The sequence below is a fragment of the Hyperolius riggenbachi genome, chromosome 4, assembly GCF_040937935.1.
Source record: "Hyperolius riggenbachi isolate aHypRig1 chromosome 4, aHypRig1.pri, whole genome shotgun sequence".
Classification (NCBI taxonomy): Eukaryota; Metazoa; Chordata; class Amphibia; order Anura; family Hyperoliidae; genus Hyperolius; species Hyperolius riggenbachi.
The window spans coordinates 54,070,682-54,096,745 of record NC_090649.1 but is presented as its reverse complement, the minus strand read 5'-3'; the positions used below and the strand labels follow the sequence as shown (position 1 = coordinate 54,096,745).

Genomic DNA, 26,064 nt, shown 5'->3' with positions numbered 1-26,064 from the left:
GTGTGCGGTTTAATATGTCTTCTAAGGCTCAGGCAGGAAACGTAACATAATCAAATAAGGGGCTGATTGGAAACGGCGAGTCCTGACTGGCGAGGCAGCTAATATGTTAAAATGCATTAAGGTTCTGTAATGCTGGAGGCCGTGCAGTCTGCAGACCGGCTGAAGCAAGACACAGGGGAGGCAATCAGGAATGGGCCAAATGAAATGAGCTGATTGCTGGCTATAAAATACAGCAGATTATGCACGTCCTAAAACTTGTGTGTAAAGGAGACTGGCATAAAACAGGGAGAGCAGCTGGGCCAAGATTTCTATTGGTACCACGTCTAACTAGAGAAGGTTAGCGCAATGTCACCCGCTAATGGAAAGGCTGAGCTCGGTTATCGAAGGGGAAGCAAGGCAGTTAATACAACATCGGCAGTAAAATCTATCTTACCTGATAGCTGTCAATATCTTCTCCACTGTCCTGCAACACAGAGAACACAAGTCACACATGACCTCCTTATTACCTAAATTATAAATGACAGTTTGCTTTAAAGGACATCCAAGGTGAAAATAAACGAATGAGAAAAACAATCGTATCCATCCTTCCCCTCCAATGACTTTTTTTTAAGATATTCCACAGTTTTATTTCATATTTAAAACAAGTTTTTAAGTTTTTACTGTTTCATTGTCTCTGCTCAATGGCACCTTCATTGAAGTATGCTAGGGCTCAAATCTATGAACTATTGACCCTATTCTTTCCTGCTCCAGGAAGCCATTTACTGACAAAAAAGTTTTTTTCTGGCTGTAATTACTTATCAGTGAGGGTTATGCTGTAGTCTGACCCAGTCTGACCCAGTCCCAACCTGGGCAGAAACTGTCACTTCCATACCGGATGTTTAACGATTTCAGGCAGTGAAAGAAAAAAAGGAACACAGCCTAGTTATTTGTGTGTTTGGCACTGTACATACTCATGTCTATCTTATGTCACATGTCCCCTCGGTTGTACTTTAAACCTTTGCCAAGTTGCCAAGATCTGTTAAATGGCAAGCATTGTGCTTAGATGCAACCCAATGAGGGGGCACTATCTGACCACCGCTTGTGTTGAGTATTAGCAAGTGCATGACCAGTGGACAGGAGAAGCTGAGAGGCACTCGGATGTGCAAAAGATCCAGACTATGGGCTGCGATCTTCTGGTGGGGAGAGTGGAGGCCTGGCTCAGGGGAGAGTGGAGGCCTGGCTCAGAGCAGAGCTATGGTGTGGCTTCTAGGGGCTGGAAGAAGTCCCAGGTAAGTGAAACTTTTTTTTGCCTGGATTTATCCTTTAAGGTGATAGCAAGAACCATTTAAAGACTGTGCGTGCATGTTTGTGAGTGCCAAAGCAGCATCAATTTGGCAGCGGTTTATAAACAGTCAATCATTTGGCTAAGTTGTGCACGGTTTTCATATTTAGTTGAAAGTTCAGTCTGGGTTTCCTGGATCAGTTGCACCTTGTTCTTACATAACACTGACGCCTACTATTGTCATTGCAAAAGACAGATGCGGTTACTTAAAGCGGACCTGAACTTCGACCTTCCTCACTGCTCTAAAAGATAAGCAACAGCATAATAACCTTTAAAGAGAACCCGAGGTGGTTTCTAACAATGATATCCGCACACAGAGGCTGGGTCTGCTTATATTGCCCGGCCTCTGTTGCTATCTCAATCCCCCCTAAGTTCCCCCTGCGCTCTGCTATGCCCCCCATAAATCACAGCCGGGCTCGGGTTCTCTTTAAAGAAAAACATTTGTTTGTTACAGCTTACAGAACTCCTGCAATAAATCTGCAGTGCGCAGGCCCGGATTTACCACACAGGAGCCTATAGCATAGCTCCCAACTGTCCCTTTTTCGGAGGGACAGTCCCTCTTTGGGAGCCCTGTCCCTCTTTACTCCTCATTTGTCCCTCTTTCAGGACTTTGTCCCTCCTTTCTATGTAAATATTTATATTTCTCTATTAAAAAGTGTTTGATTGACATTTAAATGGATATATTACTAATTTTAAAATATTAAAATGAAGGGAAATGAACCAGGATAGAAAGGACCAGTGTGGTTTGAATTATAAATCAACATGTTTTTCTCATAAAAATGTTTTGTATGCGTGACTAGGGGTGTGATTGGGGCGTGACTAGGGGTGTGATTGGGGCATGATCAGGGGCGTGGCATGGGCATGGCTTATGTGTCCCTTTTTCTCATCTCAAAAAGTTGGGAGGTATGCTATAGGCACAGATGTCCTGGCACCTTAGACTCCGCCCTCCTTGAGCCTACAATCCCCCCGCTGAAGCACACCGCAAGTGTGCTGGCTGGCCCAGCTGTCAATTATCCCTTACTCTTTCCTATCATAGGTAGTTACAGGAGGAGCTCCTTAGTATTAGGTAGGCAGAGGTACCTCAGTATTAAGTAGCCAGAGGTACCACCAAGTATTAGGTAGCCAGAAGTACCCTCAGTATTAGGAAGCTAGAGGTGCCCCTGACTGAAGGGAGATCTCGTCATTGGAATGCCGGGTGCTGGGTGAGTAACCTCTCATTTACACTCTGCTCGGGACTCTGCAGAGGGGAGGAGGTGCTCGGGGAGGGAAGCAAGCCTCCTTTCCATCTTCAGACGCCTGTAGGCACGTGCCTACAGTGCCTTATGGTAAATCCGGCACTGGCATTGTGTCAAATTCCAGGTTTCATGGAAGCAGACAAAGGGTTAACATCCTGTGTTTACATATCAGCGGTGTCTGCCAAGACTGCTGAATTCCTGTGAGGACACAGCTGAGGGCTGGAATTACACCAGTAATTACTTGAAGATAAGGGGGAATTAGAGAGGCTCTTCTCTCTAAACACACACAGTGTGGATTTTGCGGTTTTCCTTGTGCCCAGTGCAAGAGCTCAGGTCCATTTTAAACAGCAATGTCCACATTGTGTACATTTTTTTTGTCAGTGCTTCGGATTTGCAAAGTGTAATGCCTAGGCTCACCTGGTGCGCATCTTGAGACTTGGCTGATTTTGCATGGACGATTTTGACACAGCCGATCGACACGGACAAGATGGAGTCCTCTATAAGAGGCAAGGTTCCCGAGTCCTGGACAGAGCGTACCTCCACCTGAAGACGGCGCGACTGTCCCTGTGTAAGCAAAATAGCATTAGAAATACCATTATCGCTACTTGCATGCAAAATGGCCAGCAACAACAGCATCAATGTAGCATTATGTATATAGTATATGCACAGAATACTAAACTATTTAACAGAAATCGGCCTCAATTCACTAAGATCATGCTGGAGATAATAAGGCAAGAGAAAACTTACCTCAACACAGTAAGGCCTCAATTCACTAAGTTTATCTCCTGTCTTTAATAGCTCTTCTAAAGTTATCACCATGGTGATAAGGCATGTAGTATTCTGGAAACATTTTACCTCAGGCAAACCTAAAGTTAACTCTTCTGTCTTTAAGTTAACTCTTCAATCCTTAAAATAACTCCAGTTAAAGACAGGCTGTTTATTAACTGCGTGTGAAAATAACTACAGAGGAGGTAAATTAACTACAGAGGAAGTCAATTAACTACAGTGGAGGTAAAGTAACTACAGTGGAGGTAAATTAACTACAGAAGAGGTAACTTAAAGAGGAACTCCAGTGAAAATAATGTAGTAAAAAAAGTGCTTCATTTTTTACCATAATTATGTATAAATGATTTAGTCAGTGTTTGCTCATTGTAAAATCTTTCCTCTCCCAGATTCACATTCTGACATTTATTACATGGTGACATTGTTACTGTGGGCAGGTTATTTAGCTGTTTCTAGCTGCTCTGTCTGTTACAGATAGCTAATAACAGCTATTTCCTGTCTCTGAACATTGTTACATTGTAGGAGTTTGCCAGCAGTACCGCGGTATTCAGAGCCTCTTGTGGGAGGGGTTTCAGCACAAAATCAGTCACACAGCGCCCCCTGATGGTCTGTTTGTGAAAATCATTGTCTTTCTCATGTAAAATGGGGTATCAGCTACTGATTGGGAAAAAGTTCAATTCTTGGTTGGAGTTTCTCTTTAAAGAGATAAAATAACTCTCACTGTGTGGAGGTAAGTTATCTCTTGCCTTATTATCTCCAGCATGATCTTAGTAAATTGAGGCCAATGAGAGTTATTTTATCTCTTCATTCCTTACGTTACCTCCTCTGTAGTTAATTTACCTCCTCTGTAGTTATTTTCACACGCAGTTAATGAACAGCCTGTCTTTAACGCTGGAGTTTTTTTAAGGATTAATGAGTTAACTTAAAGACAGAAGAGTTAACTTTAGGTTTGCCTGAGGTCAAATGTTTCCTGAATACTACATGCCTTATCACCATGGTAACAACTCTAGAAGAGTTATTAAAGACAGGAGATAAGTTTAGTGAATTGAGGCCATTATCAGTTAGGATTTTTATAGCGATGATAGCTTACGTAATGCTGTACAGAGTACATAGTCATGTCACGGACAGTACCTCTAATTCCTACCATAGTCATATGTTCATCATAATCTAGGGCCAATTTTATGGGGAAGACAATTAACTTATATTTGGTATGTGGGAGAAAACCTGAGTGCCTGGAGGAAACCCACGCAGACACGGGAAGAACAAACAAACTGTGCAGATAGTGCCCCAGCTTGGATTCGAATCAGGACCTGGCATTGCAAGGCGAGAGTGCTACCAATTATGCCACCATGCCAAGCACAGGACAATTTTACAGTCACCAAAAAAAATAAAGTTGCCTGCCAAAAATTGCTTTGATGTAAACAAATGTGTATTTGTGGAAAGTACACTAAAGTTTCCTTGCAAAATTGCTATGTTCAAGAATAAAGCTTGGTTGACACTTGTTGGAGTGACAGCATATCCAAATAGTACTGATACTCTGTACCACTCCAGAGGTACTTTGCAGTCTCCTGCATTGCAGGGCATTTTACAAACTGAATAACAATACATCCAATTTTACAAAAAAATCGGGCAGCATTGGTTTTGTGTGTAGCAAAACAGTGGAGGTGGACTTAATCGGTATTTCCTAGAACCAAATCGATCGGGTGATACTATTTTATCGGCCTCAGAAGAAACCGGATTAAATATCATAGGATTTGTAGGATCACTTATTGAATAGCAGTTGCTCAGTCCCAGTGGCGTAGCTAAGGAGCTGTGGGCCCCGATGCAAGTTTTACAATGGGGCCCCCCAAGCACTCTATACATAACAATCGATACGGCATGCCAAAACCTGCCAATGGCAGCTACAGTGTCAGAGGTACAAGTAGGGGATGGGGAACACTTTGTTAATGATTACCACTATTCAAAGCATCTATAGAAGTGATTATTATGAGCACAGGACCAATAGAGAGCTAATACTGTAATTGAGGAAGGGCCCTTCGGGGCCCCTCTGGCCCAAGGGCCCCGATGCGGTCGCTACCTCTGCAACCCCTATTGCTACGCCCCTGCTCAGTCCAACTGCTAAAATGCTGTGCAAGTGAGAAGGGAGGCTGACCGTCATCTTTGAATAGATCTTTTTTAGGGAGTGCTTTTGTAAACAAAGGAAAGGCTGAGAATTTCCCATGAGGAGAGGTACTAGTCCAAAACCTGTCAGATGCTTTCTACCTGCTGTAAGTGACAGCAATATAAGAAAAAAGTAATTTATAGTTTATTATTCTCCAGAAGTAAATGTACATTGTAACCAGTTCTGGATCCTTGGGATGCATATCCACGCCCCTGAAAACTTCATTTGCAGATCAGGGGTGTAGATATGCATCTGTTTGTTTTTTTCTTGTCAAGTGCAATCGCACATGCGCCTCCGTCGCTGTCCAGTGATCAGTGAATTATTCCCAAAGGGCCTGTAATGGCATCAGCGAGATGCCTGTGGTCATAAAAAACAATACACAACAGTTCCTGTGTACTGTTCACAGTACACAGAATGAAGTTTGGGGACATCTAGTGGACAATAAAATAAAAATACACTTACATACATTAAAAGGAACCAGAGGTGTGAGACCTATGGAGGCTGCCCTATTTATTTTCCTTTTAAACAATACTAGTTGCCTGGCAGTCTTGCAGATCACTCTGGCCAGTAGGGTCTAAATCACAAACCTGAAACAAGCATGCAGCTTATCTTGTCAGATATGTCAGACATCTGAGCTGCATACCTGTTCAGGATCTATAGCTTACAACATGCATGTCAAACTCCGGCCCACGGACCAAATCTGGCCGTCTGAGCCATTCAAATTTGGCCCTCAAGTGCTTTCCCCACTTTGCATTATGTTTGGCCCACTCTAGACCACAAGGGAAGCTATATAGGGAAGGGAGGCCAACTAGATCTTAGGGAACTGAATAAGGGTTGGGGAGGGGGAGCAATAGACGCCTGGGAACTTTATAAGGAAGGAAGGTGGTCGGTAGACATTGAGGTTGGCCCACGATTAAGTCCCAGTGTACAATTTTGGCACACTTTGCATTTGAGTTCGACACCCCTGGCTTACAATATTAGAAGCAGAAGATCAGATCAGCAGGACAGCCAGGCAAAGTGCATTATTTAAAAGGAAATATACTTATTTAAAAGGAAACAAACAGATTATCCGTATGTGGGAAAGAGGGTCTCAGCTACTGATTGGGATGAAGTTCAATCCTTGGTTAAAGTTCCTCTCTAAACTAATTTGCCCCCGTCTCCCCGCCTGACTCTGCATCACAGTGCAGATGGGTGTAAATAGCAGCCCCTACGTATAGGAATGCGCTGAATGCCTTCCCCACAGTGAGCAGGCTAATTTGAATTACCGGGTAATTAGCTATAAACTTTAGGGAAAAATTAAGAGAATAGCAGAGACAGTAATTGCAGCAACAAGGTGAGGGAAATTGGTTATTACGCAGCTCGGGAGCAATTAGATGCAGCTCAGACATTTCCTGGCAAGCCCTGGGAGACGTGTCTGCTGCAGCTCTCTAATCCTCTGCCTCAGCAATAAACAAGGTAAATGCTTGCTTAATTTGCTTCAATTAATGCCGGCACAAAGCAATTCATTAACCCGCTACTCCAGACAAGGTGCGGGCCGTGGGGTATCGTTTCCGCCGCTCATTCCAGGAGGGGTACACTCGTAATTTATTACGCCGCAATCAAAACCCTAATCCACCAACACGAGGAAAATCCAACTTGCTGAAGGCAAGCGCAACAGATTGGTTAACTGTTCAGACTCCGGCAGCAGCAAGTTTCTCCCAGACTTAACCCTTTCCAGAGTATTTATTTAAAGGCTTGAAAGTGTTCCATGGCAATTTTTTTGTTTTTATTTCTTATTTCTTTCATTTCCCCGCTTCTAATTAGTACTGCTGTAATGTGTATTTATGGTCACTTGACACTAAGGGGCAGTGTGAGACAATAACAGAGGACTTCTGCTTTCAGTTTCTATATTTTCAGCAAGTAGAGAGATCAAAGCCAGGGGCGGACATACGGCCGTGCAGGCCGTGCCGCCGCACGAGGGCCCCTGAAGTTCCGTTTTCTTCAGGGGCCCATGGCATTAAGTACTTTTTTTTTTTTTTTTTAATATTTTTTTTTTTTTTTATTATTTTATTCCCGGGGGCCCCCCGACTCCTATCCTCCCTCCCTCCCTCACCTCGGGGGCCCCCTCCCGATATGCGCGGCGGGAGAGCGAGCGAGCGGCAAATGCAGGAAGGGCTCTCCAGGCATCCGCTAGAGGCCCAGCCGCTTGGTCTCCAATATGTCTCCAGTTGGAGACATATTGGAGACTCAGCGGCTGGGCCTCTAGCGGATGCCTGGAGAGCCCTGAAGACTTCCTGCATTTGCCGCTCACTCTCCCGCCGCGCATATCGGGAGGGGGCCCCCCGAGGTGAGGAAGGAAGGGAGGGAGGGAGGATAGGAGTCGGGCCCCCCACCCGGATAGCTACCCACCCGGCTACCTACCCACCCGGCTACCTACCTACCCACCCGACTACCTAACCACCCACCAGGCTTCCTACCTACCTACCCACCCGGCTACCTACCCACCCACCAGGCTTCCTACCTAACCACCCACCCAACTACCTAACCACCCACCCGGCTACCTACCCACCCGGCTACCTACCCACCCACCAGGCTTCCTACCTAACCACCCACTCAACTACCTAACCACCCACCCGGCTACCTACCCACCCGGCTACCTACCTACCTACCCGGCTACCTACCTAACCACCCACCCGGCTACCTACCTAACCACCCACCCGGCTACCTACCGGGCTAGTTACCAACCCACCCACCAGGCTACCTACCCACCCACCCGGCTACCTACCTAACCACCCACCCGGCTACCTACCTAACCACCCACCTGGCTACCTACCTAACCACCCACCCGGCTACCTACCGGGCTAGTTACCAACCCACCCACCAGGTTACCTACCCACCCACCAGGCTACCTACCTACCCACCCACCAGGCTACCTACCCACCCACCAGGCTTCCTACCTACCCACCCGGCTACCTACCTACCCACCAGGCTACCTACCCACCCACCAGGCTACCTACCTACCCACCCACCAGGCTACCTACCCACCCACCAGGCTTCCTACCTACCCACCCGGCTACCTACCTACCCACCCGGCTACCTACCCACCCACCAGGCTTCCTACCTACCCACCCGGCTACCTACCTAACCACCCACCCGGCTACCTACCTACCCACCCACCCGGCTACCCACCCACCAGGCTTCCTACCTAACCACCCACCCGGCTACCTACCTAACCACCCACCCGGCTACCTACCGGGCTAGTTACCAGCCCACCCACCAGGCTACCTACCCACCCACCCGGCTACCCACGCACCCACCAGGCTACCTACCTACCCACCCACCGGGCTACCTACCTACCTACCGGGCTAGTTACCCACCCACCCACCAGGCTACCTACCCACCCGGCTACCTACCCACCCACCCACCAGGCTACCTACCCACCCACCCACCAGGCTACCAACCCACCCACTCAACCAGGCTACCCACCCACCCACTCACCCACCCACTAGGCTACCTATCCACCCAACCACCCATGGGAGCTGCGCGCCGGATGGAGGCTGGGACAGGAGGTCTGCTGCTGCAGGTGAGTAAATGTTTTTGTTTTATTTATATTAGCAGGTGTATGTTCTGGGCAGGTCTGCCACATGATTGCATGTATTTTCTTCGCAAATCTGCCGACATGATTGCATGTATTTTCTGGGCATATCTGCCGACATGATTGCACGTATTTTCTGGGCATATCTGCCGACTTGTTTGCACGTATTTTCTGGGCATATCTGCCGACTTGATTGCATGTATTTTCTGGGCATATCTGCCGACTTGTTTGCACGTATTTTCTGGGCATATCTGCCGACTTGTTTGCACGTATTTTCTGGGCATATCTGCCGACTTGATTGCACGTATTTTCTGGGCATATCTGCCGACTTGATTGCACGTATTTTCTGGGCATATCTGCCGACTTGATTGCACATATTTTCTGGGCATATCTGCCGACATGATTGCACGTATTTTCTGGGCATATCTGCCGACATGATTGCACGTATTTTCTGGGCATATATGTGTATTTTCTTGAGAAAACCTGCACAATTATGTGAATTTTCTGGGGAAAGGGTCACCAAAACTTGGGCCCACTGTCTTTGCGTTGCACTTTTCAAGGGAACCTGAGGTGAGAATAATATTGAGGCTGCCATATTTCTCTCCTTTTAAGCAATACCAGTTGCCTGGCTGCCGTGCTGGTCCTCTGCCTCTTATTCTTTCAACCATAGACCCTGAACAAGCATGCAGCAGGTCAGGGGTTTCTGACAATATTGTCAGAACTGAGAAGATTAGCTGCATGCTTGTTGCTGGTGTAATTCAGTTTATTACTGCAGCCAAATAGATCAGCAGGGCCGCCAGGCAACTAGTATTGTTTAAAAGGAAATAAACCCTCACCCCGGGTTCGCTTTAAGTTACAGTTAGCTCCGCCCTCATCCGGTCATTGCCACGCCCATTTTTTTTGCCGCGGCGCTACGCGCCGCAGGTTCTGTCCACTAATTTTTGCCGCGGCGCGCTTCGCGCGCCGCAGGTTGTAGCCACGCCCATATTTTGCCGCGGCGCGCTACGCGCGCCGCAGGTCATAGGGGGCCCACAATTACAATTTTGCACAGGGGCCCACTGCTGGCTGTGTCCGCCACTGATCAAAGCATTCCAAGAATTTACAGCACGAGTTCTGCCGACTGAGGTGAAATGCAGCGTACTTATCTCAAACGAGATAACGCTAATGAAGCTGCTAATGGGTTAAAGTACACCTGATGTGAGAGGGATACGGAAGCTGACATTTATTTAGAATGCAGCTAATCTTGCCAAATATTTTATCAAACATGCATGCTTGCTCAGGGTCCATGGCGAAGAGTGTTAGAAGCAGTGGATCAGCAGTGGAGAACATGGATAGGGAGCAATAAGAAATTTGGCCTAGAGGTGGCAACACTACAAATCTGGCCTTGGTAACCAGCAACTGGCAGCCATGCTAGTATAGAACTGCAGGGTTTGAAATGAACAGATATGTACTCACCTGTCTTAGCTGGTAGATGCCGCCTGTCTGGACGTCTTTAGCAGGGATGACTTCTACAGGACAGTAATCTCCATTCTCATTCAGCTCTAAGATCTGTGCCCACAATTCCACCTTCCGAGTGACTTCGCTCCACCTGAGGAGACACAGACCGTATAAGTGCTACGTCATGTAAAGAATATCTGAACCCAGAATGTGTTGGATAAAAGTATCCACCTAGTTATAATTTACGCCAATTGTTCTTTAAGTACAGTTTTTTTTTCTAGATTACAAACAGTTTGAAAAGCTTGCTGCTAAAAGACATTTTCTGCTCTTGTTAAAGGAGGCCCGAACTCTTGCACAGCACACAATGAACTGTCTTATTCCACATATAGTTGCTGACGAAATTCACTGCTCTGTTTTAAAAATCAGATCAAAGTGCCTAATTAGCTCTTAACAACTGTGAATAGACTGCATGAGAGCTCTGTGAGGAATCTCTTCATATAGTAAACACTGAGGCTTAACCCTTTCAGCGCTTAATGCAAAAGTGATTTTTTTTTTTTTTAATAATCCTATAGTGTTAGCAGAAGTAATAATTTCTTCCAATGTTAGCAAAGCCATTATGTTGTCTGTAAAGAGACCTTACCTTGGAGCTGTCAAGTTGTTAATTCCTCTAGTTATCTCCTGACTAAAGACACGTAACAAGCGGTAAGTCACCCAAACTTGCCTTTTGTGACAAGCTTGGGTGACAGTTCAGCAACAGTTGTACAAACTAGCTGCTGCATTACAAAGAGGAGAGGAGAGAGCAGGAAGCATCCTTCCTAACAGCACATTTAAGCGAACACCATCACTGACAGAGGGAAACTTACAAAAGGCAGGCACTGATGGACAGACAATACCCGTGCTTTTACTCAGTTTAAAGTGAACCGAGCACCTTTTTTTCACTCAGGACATTTCTATAGCACATGAAAAATGTATGCAGACTATCTGTTTCATTATTAAAATAAACTTTAATTTTACCTTGTATTTTACATTCAAAGTTGTTAAATTGTCCTGTTTGAGCAGACCTGCCGACCGTCCCCATCCGCAGAAAGTTCAGTAACCTCTAATTGTTTTATTGCGCTAATTACCAAGAGGTAAACCATGCCTTTCATCAGCAAAGAGGGTGAATAATTAGGAGTGTGTTTTCAAAGCCATGCAAACAATTAGAGGTTACTGAACTTTCTGCGGATGGGGACGGTCGGCAGGTCTGCTCAAACAGGCCAATTTAACAACTTTGAATGTAAAATACAAGGTAAAATTAAAGTTTATTTTAATAATGAAACAGATAGTCGGCATACATTTTTCATGTGCTATAGAAATGTCCTGAGTGAAAAAAAAGGTGCTCGGTTCACTTTAATGTAAATGGGGACTTTTAAGAGATATAAAAGTAATTTAAAATTCATAATTTCTTTTAAGTTAGTTATAACTATTTTTTTGGCTGCTAAAGGGTTACAGTATATCTCGACACAGTTAAAGTAAAACTATTAGGCTGCAGGGACAAATTTTTCTCTCGGGTGGTGCTGTAACACTTACACCATCTCCCGGATCCCGATCACATGTTATATCATGTGATTGGGACCCAGAAGACATGTCGGAAGTTCAGAGCCGCGGGTGGAGGAAAAGAAGAAGCCACATGGAACAGGTAAATCTAGCTGCTCCCTGCCACCCACTTGTTTGGTTGCACTAGGCAGCCAATCCAGATTTTCCGGCAGAGGTTTAGAATGCACAGCAGCTTTCAAACAAAAAAGTTTAGTTTGAGGCTGCTAATGGGCTAAACAGAAATTTTACCAAAATGTGAAATCAACACTCCTGTGAGTATGGCCTTTCCAGTAACTGCCAAATCACTACATCAATGCTTTGCTGCGCAGAGTAGGAAGCATTGCAATTTACAACTGATCTCTTCAAACCATACAGCGCTGTCCTCCGTAGTTCAAACTAGATGTTTCCAGATATAATAATAGCTGCCAAGGTCACCAAATTCCACTCTGGTGAGAAAATGTATTCTATATAATCCTCAGCGCTGAATATCCAGTCTGGGTTCGGCGTTGCGTCCTCCTCAGGAGTGGATGATCTGCTCCTGAGGACGGCACAACACCCGAAACCGGTGTGGAGATTGGGCAATACTCTACAACCAGATTGATAGTTATATGCACTGGATGTGCATTACATGCTGTATTTTACTGAAGGGTTCCTTGTGATATGGGCCCTCAGTTGATGGTCACCTGTCTGTTTGTTGGAGCACGGGGTGACTGCAGCTATCACCATTGGATGACCGGATATTCAGCGCTGAGGATTATATTGGATACATTTACAACTGGTGTAATCAGCAAACTCTCACACACCCATCTGACATGTTGCACTTAGGAGCCCTGAAGAAAGGCTGTGTTCTGGTATATTGTACAGTGAGGCTGACCTGTCTCTCAGGCTGCGTGTTTTGGCCTGTATGATGCCCAGGTCCCACAGAGCAGGATTCTTGCGAGGGTCTGTTTGCTTGTGTCCATAAACTTCAATGGCCAATGCCCCTTCAGTCAGGTAATCCAGGAAATCTTCTGTGATGTGAATAGAAAACTCCTAATTGGAGGAAAAGAAATCAAACTGTTGAAAGTGAAGCTCCAGTCAATGAAAAAGTTCTGTCCTGCTGTAAGGAGAGGTGCCATCTTGCTGGGGACACTTATGGCAGTTTGTATACTTAATTTCCAGGCTGCATACATTTTCCTAAAGGTTGCATCCACTTTGAAATATTAGCTATCACAATAACCACCCCACACCTTCCTCCTCATTGCACCGCACATTAAAACAACCCAGCAGCCTATGTAAAGCCTTGAGAAAGGTGGCATGACCATGTGCGTCGAGGTGGCATTCATGTTGAGAGCTGGTAAAATTGGTCAGTGACTGGCGGCTTAGCTTCTGATTGGAGAAAGCTGACAGAGGCAGTGAGCCATTCAATGGAGGAGGCGTCGATCAGCAAAGTGCAAATTGCGGGAGTAAATTGGATTTTAGATTGGGCCCTTATCGCCTGAGTGCTGTAATGTCATTTCCACCTCTGCTGATGGCCATTGGCTTACCTCTACTTTTTAAAAATATTAAATCCATTGACTGGCCTCAACCAGTAAATACCCAGTTACATGGCAATCCTTTTTGACCCTGACTGACGTCATACAAACATATATATATATATATATATATATATATATATATATATACAAACATATATATATATATACAAACATATATATATATATATATATATATACATATATACATATATATATATATATATATATATATATATATATATATATATATATATATATATATATATATATATATATATATATATATATATATATACACACACACACATACATATATATATACATATATATATACATATATATATATATATATATATATATATATATATATATATATATATATATGTGTGTGTGTGTGTGTGTGTGTGTATAGTGCTGTTCTGCTTTAAAGAAAAAATAAGTCTTTAGACGTTTAAAAAAAAAAAATAAATAAAAAAAAAATAATAATTTAACCTCCCTGGCGGTATGGAGGAACTTGACTCGTCTGGTGAAAAATAGCTGAAAATGGTATGAATAAGTCAGACTCGTTCAGCTGTGCTAAGGCAGGGTTCCGTTTGCTTGGTTTTTTTTTTGCAGGCGTTTTTCGTATGAGAATTTGGCGTTTGTATGAGAATTTTTGCATGCTCTGGAAACCTGCACTCGGAAATTCACAAACACAAAACAGTAATTTTAATGCCAAAAAAAAAAAAAAAAAAAACACACAAAAAAGCAGAAGAGTGGGAAAATAGTGGCCTGGCAGAAAGGGAAGATTCAATTAAATGTATTTTTTGACAGGATTTGTGCTTGAAACTTTTACCATGCTCAAAATGCCCTTGCTTGACACATCTTGGTAAGTAACATGCAAAAATAACATGACAATTAATAGAACCACTTTTTTTTTTTTTTTCCACAGAAATCCAGCAAACATTGAACACCAGGGAGGCAAATAAATGCCTAAGGAACAGGATGGGGGTCACGTCTGTTTCGGTTACTGGTGCCTTTTTACACAGAAAGAAAAAGAAAATGATATTTGGGGACAGTTTATGTACTCACCTTGCTGTGATCAAAGACGACCATGCACTGTGGCTCCTTGCTAACAGGGGAGGACGTGGTGGGGTCCACCTCAGGAGCTACAGTGATTGGCTCTGGCTGATCGTAGAAGTTATACTGACAGAACACAAAGTTGGTGAGATGTTGAGGCAAGCCTGTGGCCTGAAGGATTTTAACCTAAAAAAAAACACACAAAAAACATGAGTACAGCAGGGTTATAACAGAACAACCAGATCACAGATTTAAAAGCTTAACCAAAAGCATAACAGAACAAAGCAAACTCTCAAAGCAGTCGTGTTCATTAGAGTAAATTATAAATATTTTTGAAACTTACATTTTTTAAATTAAAAAAAAAATTCAAAAATCTTGCACAGGACAGAAGGAAAACAGAAATACACCCTGTATGTATTCAGAGAGTTTAGCCTGTTTAAAGGGACTCCGAGCAGTGCAGAAACTATGGAAAGATGCATATCATTTTAAAGCTCTCTTTCTCCTCTTTCCAATGATTTATAAACCGCTGCCCTACACCTTTTAGTTTTCACTATTTTCGCGATTGAAATTGCTGCGGCCGCGATTTCAATCGCGAAAATAGAGAAAACTAAAAGGCGTAGGGCGACGATTAAGGTGTCGCCAGAAAGAGGAGAAAGAGAGCTTTAAAATGATATCCATCTTTCCATAGTTACTTGTATTACACAGGGCGACTTTTTCCTAAAGACAGCAGCTCCATTCTGCTAAATGGAGCTGCTGACACTGGGGAAAGTGTCGCCCCGTGTAATACAATGTAACTATGGAAAGATGGATATCATTTTAAAGCTCTCTTTCTCCTCTTTCTGGCGACACCTAAATCGTTGCTCTACGCCTCTAAGTTTTCTCTATTTTCGCGATTGAAATCGCGGCCGCAGCAATTTCAATCGCGAAAATAGCGAAAACTAAAAGGTGTAGGGCAGCGGTTTATACATCATTGGAAAGAGGAGAAAGAGAGCTTTAAAATGATATGCATCTTTCCATAGTTTCTGCACTGCTCGGAGTTACTTTAATTCCTTCTCATATGTGTAATCACAAGGTGTAATCTGATCTCTCCCGTGTCACATGACTGCCACGGCAGAGGTGGCAGATCAGCTTATTTGAAAGCATAGGGTGTGAAGTCTTCTTCCATGAATCAGGAAGTAGATCCAGTGCAGATTTATTGCAGGATGTGCATCAGCTGTTTTTTGTTTAAGGCTTCTAACACACTAAGACGTTGCGTTAGGTGCTACGTTAAGGTCGCATAACGTGCACCTAACGCAACGCATGGTGGTGGTGGCAGAGGACGTTAGCAAAGAGCCGCGTTAAGCGACTCTTTGATGTGTCCGTGATGCGTACTATAGTACGCATGCGCTGGTGGAGGCCACGTGAGCGGAACACTCGGCATCACGTGGTCCCGACAGTGACGTCACCACAGTGCAGTGAATATTAATTAGCCACGTGGCTAATCACTGCGCCTGTGCAAGCAGGCTAACCCGGCAAAGCCGCTCTAACGCTGTAGCATGCTGCACTTTAGATTGACGTGAGCGTTACATTGTAACGCAACGTGGGCACTGTGAACAGCCCAATGCAGTTACATTGCTGTGCAGTGGGCTGCGTTACAGGCTGCACTAACGAGCGCCTGTAACGTCTCACTGTGAAAGCAGCCTCAAGGTTATTATGTTGTTGGGTATCTTTTACAGCAGCGAGAACGTTCTGAGTTCAGATCCAATTTAAAAATGAACTTTAACGAAAAGGGGAAAAAAATAAAATCAATACATTGAAAAGTGAGATGTTAAAGCAAATCTGAAGCAATTTTAAAAATAAAACAAAAAGATACCCAAGGAGAGGGAAGGCTCTGAGTTCTATAGAGCATTCCAGTTCTCCTCACGGTCTCCTCGTTCCCCTGCAGGCTCCTCCGATTGAATCTCCCGCCGCAAGAGACTTTGGAAGTCTTCAGAAGCACTCGGGCTCCCAAGTACTGGTGGCTCTGTACTGCTAACAGAGCAGCCCATCTTCGGAAGCGCGTGTGCAGTATGACGTCACTACAAAGGCTTTGATTCATTACGCATTACCACATACGGTAATGCAGAAAACCGCTCGCTTTACCGAGCACTTCGGAAAATGTTAGCACTTAGGCGGTTACCGCATGGCAAGCTGAAGTTACCGAGCAGTGGGATAAATTACTGACTTGTGCTGTAAATAACTGAACACGTCAGTAAATGTAAATTAATAAAGACTACAACATGCGGTAAAAACCTGAAACATTACCGGCACCTCTGGTGTGGAGTTAGTGCAGTGACTGTGTGCGACTGTGCTCAGCCAGCCATGACTTACAGAAGCAGAAAGCGCTATGACTGACAGGAGCAGAAAGCCAAAAGAAAAAGCCAGTCTCTTGCAAGTCCCACTGATCAGATGTTGATAGGTTGCGAAGGCTTCTCCGGTGGAACAAGCTTTTCTACCCCCCAGGCAGCGAGCAGAGAAAACAGAATAAAAGAGGTTTCCCCCTACCACCCTACAGATGTTTAACCATTTAGGTCCCTGTTTGAAGATGTGGAGGAACTGGTGGGGAAATCACCTAAGCATGGTATGTTTGAAGTTTCTTGGAGTTCATCTAAGCTGTGGCAATTACAGTAAATAAATTGTTAAGACTAATCGATTCAGAGTGAGCAGAGGCAGTATAACAAACATGTATATTCTAAAGGCATGTCGGGATGCCTCTTCCTATTGTAATGCCCTCAATGCACCCACAGCTTGTAACAACAGAGACAGCTCCGCATTGCTCTGCTGTTACCGAACAAGTTTTTGTCTACTAAAGCTGGTAAATTACCGAACTTCTACCACACCTGTGAGCATTTTTATGAATTAGCACACAAAAGTCAAAAATACCGATATTTACTGGTATTTTAGCATCCAGATTTTTTTTATCATATAGCCTTGTATGAATCAAGGTCAAATTAGGATTTTTGGGGGTGATACTTGTTTTCAGAAATTACTTTCTTTTCTATGCCAGCCTTTCTCAACTTTTTAACCTGGAGGAAGCCTGCAAATAACTTCTGGATCTCAAGGAACTCCTGCAAACAATTTTTTGATCTCGAGAACCCCTGCATTTATTTTCCAGGAGGCGTGGTCTTTACAAGTACTGTAGGTGAGGTTATTTATTTCACCACCTCCTATTACACTGCCACTTATTATACTGTCTCCTTATCCTAGTGCTTTTTATTCATGTGCTCATTATTATTATTCTGACCCCCAATTTTGTGCTTCATTTTACAGTATCCCCTATTTTAGTGTGCTCTATTATACTACCCTCACGATGAGGGAAAATGCCAAGGAACCCCTGCAGAGTACTCAAGGAACCCTGGTTAACCTGTTCTATGTGTTTAACCATTTAATGGCAATGTATTGTATTAAAACGTCATGCTTTTGCCTGTTAATGGCAACATGACGTTTTAATACGTCGCGCGTTCCCGCCGCCGCTCCGCTCGTGTGCGCGCCGCTACCGCCGCCATTACCGTCGGGATCCCGTGCTGAGTGATTGGGGAAGAGGACCGAGCGGTCCTCTACCCAATCGCACTGCCTGGAGTGAATGGACGCGACCGCAAACAGCGGCCGCGTCCATTCATAAAAACAGGAAATGTTACAGTTTAATAAAGAGTAAAAAAAAAAAAAAAAGTGATCACTTCCTATACGGGAGAGTGTTCACTTGCGCCATCTTGTGGCCAAAAAGTATATTACACATATGTATACACAAGTACATACACACTATTAATAAAATTAATAAAATAACACTTCCAACCCTCCCCCTCCCCAAAAAAACACTTGTAAATTAAAATCAGCTTAAAATAAATAAATAAATAGTTGCCTTAGGGACTCAGCTTTTTTTAATCTATATTTTATGGGGGAAAATTAATTTTAATTTATTATATAGGGGCTGGTAATTATGCCCAGAACAAAAAAAAACAAAACAGAAAAATAACACCTATATTTCAAAATAATATATTGTCGCCATACATTGTGATAGGGACATAATCTAAATGGTTTAATAATCGGGACAACTAGGCAAATAAACGGTGTTTGTTTTAACCACACGAGAATGTTTAATTTTAAAACTATAATGGCTGAAAACGGAGAAATAATTAATTTTTTTTATTTTATTTTTTTTTTCCCATTAAAACGCATTTAGGATAAAAAAAATTCTTAGCAAAATGTACTACCCACAGAAAGCCTAATTGGTGGCGAAAAAAACGAGGTATAGATCATTTTCTTGTGATAAGTAGTAATAAAGTTATTAGGGAATAAAAGGGAGGAGCACTGACAAGTGAAAATTGCTCTGGTCCGTTAGAGTAAAAACCTTTGGGGGTGAACTGGTTAAAGAGGAACTCCAGTGAAAATAATGTAATAAAAAAAAGTGCTTCATTTTTACAATAATTATGTATAAATTATTTAGTCAGTGTTTGCCCATTGTAAAATCTTTTGAAGCCCTGATTAACATTCTGACTTTACATGGTGACATTTTTTACTGTTGGCAGGTGATGTAGCTGCTGCATGTTTTTTGGCAGTTGGAAACAGCTGTAAACAGCTATTTCCCACAATGCAGCAAGGTTCACAGACAGGAAACTGCCAAGAGTACGTACTTTTCTTGTGGGAGAGGTTTCACCACAATATCAGCCATACAGCGCCCCCTGATGGTCCGTTTGTGAAAAGGAATAGATTTCTCATGTAAAAGGGGGTATCAGCTACTGATTGGGATAAAGTTCAATTCTTGGTCGGAGTTTCTCTTTAAGTAAGGCCCGCTTCACACTGTCAGTTTAGTGGCAAACAGATCAGTGAAAACAGATCCGATTACCGGTCGATCTGATCCTGTTCACTCCGTTGCCATTTAAGCTGCTTCCGTTCCTATTCCCCACATCCCCCCCAAACCCCATCAGCAAAATGGATTGTGCTCCTTAGAATGGTCCATTTCTTCACTAGTGTGAACAAACATTCCGTTTTCTCATTGCCCCCAATGCAGCGCTTCAGAATCCGTTTCCGGTCCGCTGGACTCAGTGGTCTGGAAAAATTGCTGCAGAACTAAAGTTGCAGTCCGTTCAGCGCATCGTGCGGAACAAATCCGTTCAAACAGATGGATGAGAACAGATCCATAGATTAACAATGGATCCATTCGCATCCGTTTCCTTCTGATCCGGGAATGGACCGTTTTTTACCGCTAATGTGAACCGGGCCTGAGTATCTGGCTGATTTGTTATTTATTTTTTTAGGTTCCCATTCACTTTAAATTCTTATAACCATTATTATACTTTTTGAGTAGTCACTGGTGACGGAGTAAGGAGATAAAAACAGCAACAGGGGTTGCAGCACATCTTTGACCAATCTAAAGCTAAAAGAAAAAGAAAAAAAAAAAAACTTTTGCTGGAGTTCTGTTTTAATTAAGCAGAAAAGTGTAATTGCTAACATAACTTTTCTGCAAAGCGCCTGCACATTTCCAACACGCATTGATTTACGGGCTGGAATACCAATGCCGGCATAAAATATTCTTAAATCCTCTAATTACTTAACCCTGGTCACAATAATGCAAAGATAATTCAAAGTTACTCTGACAAAGAGATCAGACTGATTTTAGATAAATGGTAATGATATTCAGCCGCAAAAGGTCACTAAAACACAGAATAGGCAACTGATTTAAAAGTAATGCGTGTCCAGGGGTCTCGCGGCGATCCTGACCTGACCTTCTTACGGGAAAGTAAGGAAATGTTCTCAGCACTGCCCTCCGCGGGTGATGGCACAAGGACAGGGCAGCTCAATCATCTGGCCGTTTGGGGTTAAAAGGGTTACGGATTAATGAGCGAGCACATCGACCTCGCCACCTCGCTGAGGAAGTCATGGAGTAGCCAAATTCAAATCAACTAGTTACAATCTACTGGGGCTTCAAGAGAGCCTGTCAGAGTTCACAACATGTGAAAAATGAGACAGTAACTTAAAAAGGACATGCAGTCAAAATAAGCAAACGAATAAAATTGCTAAGGTCCCTCTCCCTCTAGCTAACGCAGGCATGAACTCGATTTTGTGCAAGCGTCACGATGCACAGCAGGACGACGACAAGTTGCGCTTCGGCGCGTATCAGCAGTGCTAGTTCTTATTCACTTGGCAGGAAATCGCTTGTGTTGTGCGATTAAATGTTCCCGAAAGCCCTATGGCGTAACACTCTGGAACACTTGAAGTGTACCAGAGATGACATGATGAAATAGACATGTGCATACACAGTGACAAGCATACAGACACTTATGCGGAGCTCCTTTTCTTTTTTTCCCTGCCTGAAAGTTTATAATTAGCTATGGAACTGACAATTTTTCTTCAGTCAGGACTCAGTCAGCTCACGGATAACAAATTACAGCTATAAAAACACTTTCATAAGCAAATACCTGGGCTTTTTACTGTGAGAGGACAAGATAAAAAGGTCAATAGTTCATGTATTTTTACTCTGGGACCCTTGAGACACTGTAATTGAGCATAGACTATGAAACATGAAGGCTTCCTGCACACTGCAAATCCAATTTGGGATTCCGATTTGCGATTCCAATTTTCCCTTCAACAGAAAAATGCAGAAAAAAAAAAAAACACAGAATGCAGTAACGATTAAAAATCCTGAATTGGAATGCATGTAAAAAACAATAAAAAAATCGGAATCGCATGCAGCGTGCAGGGGGCCTAAATCGGCTTTGTAAATGTTTACATTGTTTCATTTTTAGGAGTAGAAGGACAGATCCAATTGTTTATTTTCATCTCTGGTTCACTTTAAACTCATGTGAACAATAACATTAAAGTCAATAGACTTTCATGATACCTTGTTTGTCGCATACTACAGTGCTGCCCATAGTTATTCATACTCCTGGCAATTTTGACTTAAAGTTACTTTTATTCAACCAGCAAGTCATGGCATAATGAAGAATTTTAAATAATTGAATGAATCATTTTGGACTGGATACTTTTTGCTCAAATGTAAATAAAAGCTCAGAAATGTTTTTCCCACAATAAAGCATCTTGTACATAGTCTTATCTTTTGGGAGACACCTATGTCATTTCCTGTCAAAAAATTACTTGCTGGTTGAATAAAAATAACTAAGTCCAAATTTGCCAGGGGTATGAATAATTATGGGCAGCACCGGTCCACCAAAACAGATGGCACAGCACCTAGTGGGGAAGGAGTCTGAATGTTTTTACAATATTTATTTATAATTCAGTCAGCGTTTGCTCATTTCCGCTTCCTGATTTACTTTCTGAAATGTGTTCCAGATGGCGACACTAAAGGCTCATACACACATCAGACTATAGTCTTTGGGAAATGAAAGATCACACACCAATCTTACCACCCTTCATGTAGTATGAGAGCCATACTCTACACAGTCTTTTCTATGGAGCTGAACTCCCCATCAGAAAAAAAATCTTTGCAAGATGCTGCACACAAACATGCTGTACAGACACAAAAGATCAGTATCTGCAAAAGATCTGTTCCTGCCAAAGATCCGTTCCTGCAAATTGCATTCATAGTCTATGAGATCTGCAGATCATCATACTCACCTTGTTTAACAGACATTCATCTGCAGATCAGACAATCATCTGCAGATCTGAAAATCCATCCTGGTGGATCTGATCTGCAGATGATTGTCTGTTAAACAAGGTGTGTATGATGATCTTCAGATATCATAGACTATTAATGCATTTTGCAGGAACGGATCTTTTGCAGATACTGATCTTTTGAATGTGTACAGCATCTTTGTGTGCAGCATCTTGCAAAGATTTCTGTCTAATGGGGAGTTCTGCTCCATAGAATAGGCTGTGAAGGTATGGCTCTCATACTACATGGAATGGGGTAAAATTGGTCTGTGATCTTTCATTTTCCAAAGACTATAGTCTGATGTGTGTATGAACCTTTAGTCCTGCCGGGTGATGCCTGCGGAACATTTGTTCACGGAGAGTTCTAAAGCCAGTAGAAAAGATCAGTGGTGACCCAGAACACTTTGGGAAGGGAGATGATTGCACATAATAAACAGCCTAGGCAAAGCCTAAGTGGGAGGGCGGGGGTACACACTAATATACAGCAATATATAGATATTGGAGGCGTTTCTGATGCTGAAACCAGGAAAATTACCGTAAAAGTGGGTATGTGAGTCAATTACTGCATTCTACTTTATGCCGCTGCAGGGACTCTTTAAGTGCAGTCCCTGTGAGGTACCTTATATACCAGATCCTTTCCTATGTGTCCAGATCAGCTTGACCAAGCTTCAAACAAGTGAACAGCCCCGCCCTACAATAGCAGTAGCAAGATTCTTGGTGTAACAGTGCATACATATACACACAATTTCTGTCACCCGCAGAAATCGAGACGCGATCCCTCAGTCAACAGTTCAGAGCAACGTTCTGTTGCAGACACAATGATAGCCTAAAGGCTTGTGACGCATTCTAAAATATATAAGAAAATGTAAATGTAATGTCTAATGTACACAATTATAACTGCCAATTGCCAAAATAAGACATAAGACAGTCAAGTTCCTCTGTTACACCTAATGTAAGCAGACATCATGTGATGCTAAGTGCCCCATTACACAGCAAGGAGTACTCAAATACATTCCCCACCATCCACATGGACCTGGAGGGGGAATAGTATTTAACGCTGCCAGGAACTTGTGCAGTAGCAAGACAAGCCGGCTGTAATCTGCACCCAAGTCTCCCGGCGGCCAATTCATATATATGCCCTCCAGCCCCCTCCAGGCTTATCGCGCCCATGCCTTCCTCCTCCTCCTAGTTCTTTTGCATTTGGTCCTGGAAAGTCCTCCGGTCCACGGCCAATTGCGCATGCATGAAATGCTTACAGCCATGGGAGCACGCACGGTCAGACTGCGCCTGTGCCGAGTGGATGACTTACCCAGGCCCAATAGTAATCTGAACTCATCCGCCAGTTGGATCAGGCAGAATACCTAATATTGGATCGCTTGTCGTTATGGTTGAACATAATTTGGCTACATTAATTATAACAATTGTTGTCCGATACGGTGATGGCTGTTCTTCAGAGGTTTTAAATGACTTAAAGAGACACTGAAGCGAAAAAAAAATTATGATATTATGATTTGGATGTGTAGTACAGCTAAGAAATAAAACATTAAGATCAGATACATCAGTCTAATTGTTTCCAGTACAGGAAGAGTTAAGAAACTCCAGTTGTTATCTCTATGCAAACAAGCCATTAACTCTCCGACTAAGGGCCGACTCTCCGACTAAGGGCCGGTTCACACGGGCAGCAGGCAGCGTTGGGGCGGCCAGGAAGTTGCGTCGTCCTGTGACGTCCTGTTCGGTGGCGGCAGTACGGAGATCGTCACGATCGGCGTTTCTCGTCCCCGCAGGGGGACATGAAGCCGCGCCGGCTAGCCGTCCCCGGACATTGCATGCGGCTTCTAGGGACGGCCGAAACGATGCGTTAAATCGGGATCAGAACGCCGCGTTTATGCAATCGACGGTAATCGCGCAATGCTAAACGCTCCTATTCACTTGAATGGGAGAGTTTAGCCGATGGGTCCCGAACGCTTAACGGTAGACGCCGCCAAGCGTCCGTGTGAACCGGCCCTTAGTCTTAGTCGTGGAGAGGGCTGTTATCTGACTTTTATTATCTCAACTGTAAGTGAACTGTTTACTTTTCCTCTGCTAGAGGAGAGGTCATTACTTCACAGACTGCTCTGAAAGACTCATTTTGAATGCTGAGTGTTGTGTAATCTGCACATATTATAGAATGATGCAATGTTAGAAAAAACACTATAGACCTGAAAATAAAAGTATGAGAATATTTTCTTTGCTGCTAATCTTCTAGTAATTATTCATAGTACACAACCAATTCACTATATCATATTTTTTTTTCTGCTTCAGTGTCTCTTTAACTGACGTGTGTACATGGAGTAGCTTTAAAAGCGCTTCGGTTTTGCAACCTTGATTATTCAATTAAACACGTATCTGTAGTAGAAGAGACAAAACACTAGAAGTACTAGAACAGGTAAGGCTTCCCTCACATTACACAAACCGGATTTCATGCACGCTTTAATGACCTGTGGCACGATGTCAGCGGTGGTAGTTTTAATTCACCCGACGGGAAAACGTCGGCGCTGGGCGATATGAAGCTTAATTTTTACAATTGTGTATAAATGATTTAGTCAGTGTTTGCTTATTGTAAAAATCGTTCCTCTCCCCGATTTACATTTAGACATTTATCACATGGTGACATTTTTACTGCTGGCAGTTGATGTCAGAGGAAGGAGATGCTACTTGCTTTTTTGGCAGTTGGACCCAGCTGTAAACAGCTGCTATGTCCCACAAATCAACAAGGCTCCCACAGTGTGATGTCAGCACCATGGTCCTGACATCACACTGTGGGAGGGGTTTCACCACAATATCAGCCATACAGAGCCCCCTCGTGATTAGTTTGAGAAAAGGAATGGATTTCTCATGGGAAAGGGGGTATCAGCTACTGATAGGGATGAAGTTCAATTCCTGGTCACGGTTTCTCTTTAACATGAAAGTCAAATAGACTTCCAGGTTACCCCCGCTTACCTTATCTTAGGAGCGATCCGTCATAACAGACAGATCAGCTCTTAGGCCTAGTGCACACCAGAGCGGTTCGGCTGCGGTTTGCGATCCGCTTGCGGGTGCGGATCTGCTAGGGTAATGTATTTCAATGGGCTGGTGCCCACCAGAGCGGGAGGCGTTTTGCAGAAACGCATACTCCCGGGCTGCTGCAGATTTTGGATTGCGGATGCGTTTCTGCCTCAATGTTAAGTATAGGAAAAACGCAAACCGCTCTGAAAAACGGCACTTCAGAGCGGTTTGCCAGGCGTTTTTTGTTACAGTAGCTGTTCAGTAACAGCTTTACTGTAACAATACATGAAATCTACTACACCAAAAACGCTTCACAAAACCGCAAAATGCTAGCTGAAACGCTACAGAAAAAGAAGAAAAAGCGTTTCAAAATCTGCTAGCATTTTGCGGATCTGCTAGCGGTTTTTGGTGTGCACCAGGCCTTAGTGTGAAAGAGCCCTAAGCTTCTGCACTGTATGAGAGTACTGAGACTTTACAATATAAATACTATCATTATTGATTTATAAAGCGTCAACATATTATATAAACCAATAAGATGCTGTACGGTCAGCTACCATATGCTGTAATTTGAGCTTACAGCCCCTCGCAGCGGGAACCAACAAACATCCCTATGTGAAATACAGGAACAGAATTACTCTACAAGGTGCAGCGGCAGTCACATAAAATTCAAAATTAAACAAACCTGAGATGTGCTATATAATAAAGTTTTATGCTCATATTCAAATTTATAGAAATTCCAAAGCGTCATGGGA

The 26,064-nt window shown here is 43.4% G+C and overlaps 1 protein-coding gene across 3 annotated transcripts in view; it reads right to left on the bottom strand.

Annotated features, from left to right (window-relative positions):
• Positions 1-26,064, bottom strand: part of KIF13B (kinesin family member 13B) — a 368,955-nt gene that overhangs the window by 110,095 nt on the left and 232,796 nt on the right. For all 3 annotated transcript variants that reach the window (XM_068280045.1, XM_068280046.1, XM_068280047.1), the window contains exons 22-26: positions 14,675-14,848; positions 12,961-13,118; positions 10,530-10,662; positions 2,974-3,120; positions 434-463 (exon numbers count right to left, since the gene is read on the bottom strand). In XM_068280045.1, the coding sequence (XP_068136146.1) occupies positions 434-463; positions 2,974-3,120; positions 10,530-10,662; positions 12,961-13,118; positions 14,675-14,848 (642 nt within the window). The remainder of the gene's footprint in view (positions 1-433; positions 464-2,973; positions 3,121-10,529; positions 10,663-12,960; positions 13,119-14,674; positions 14,849-26,064) is intronic.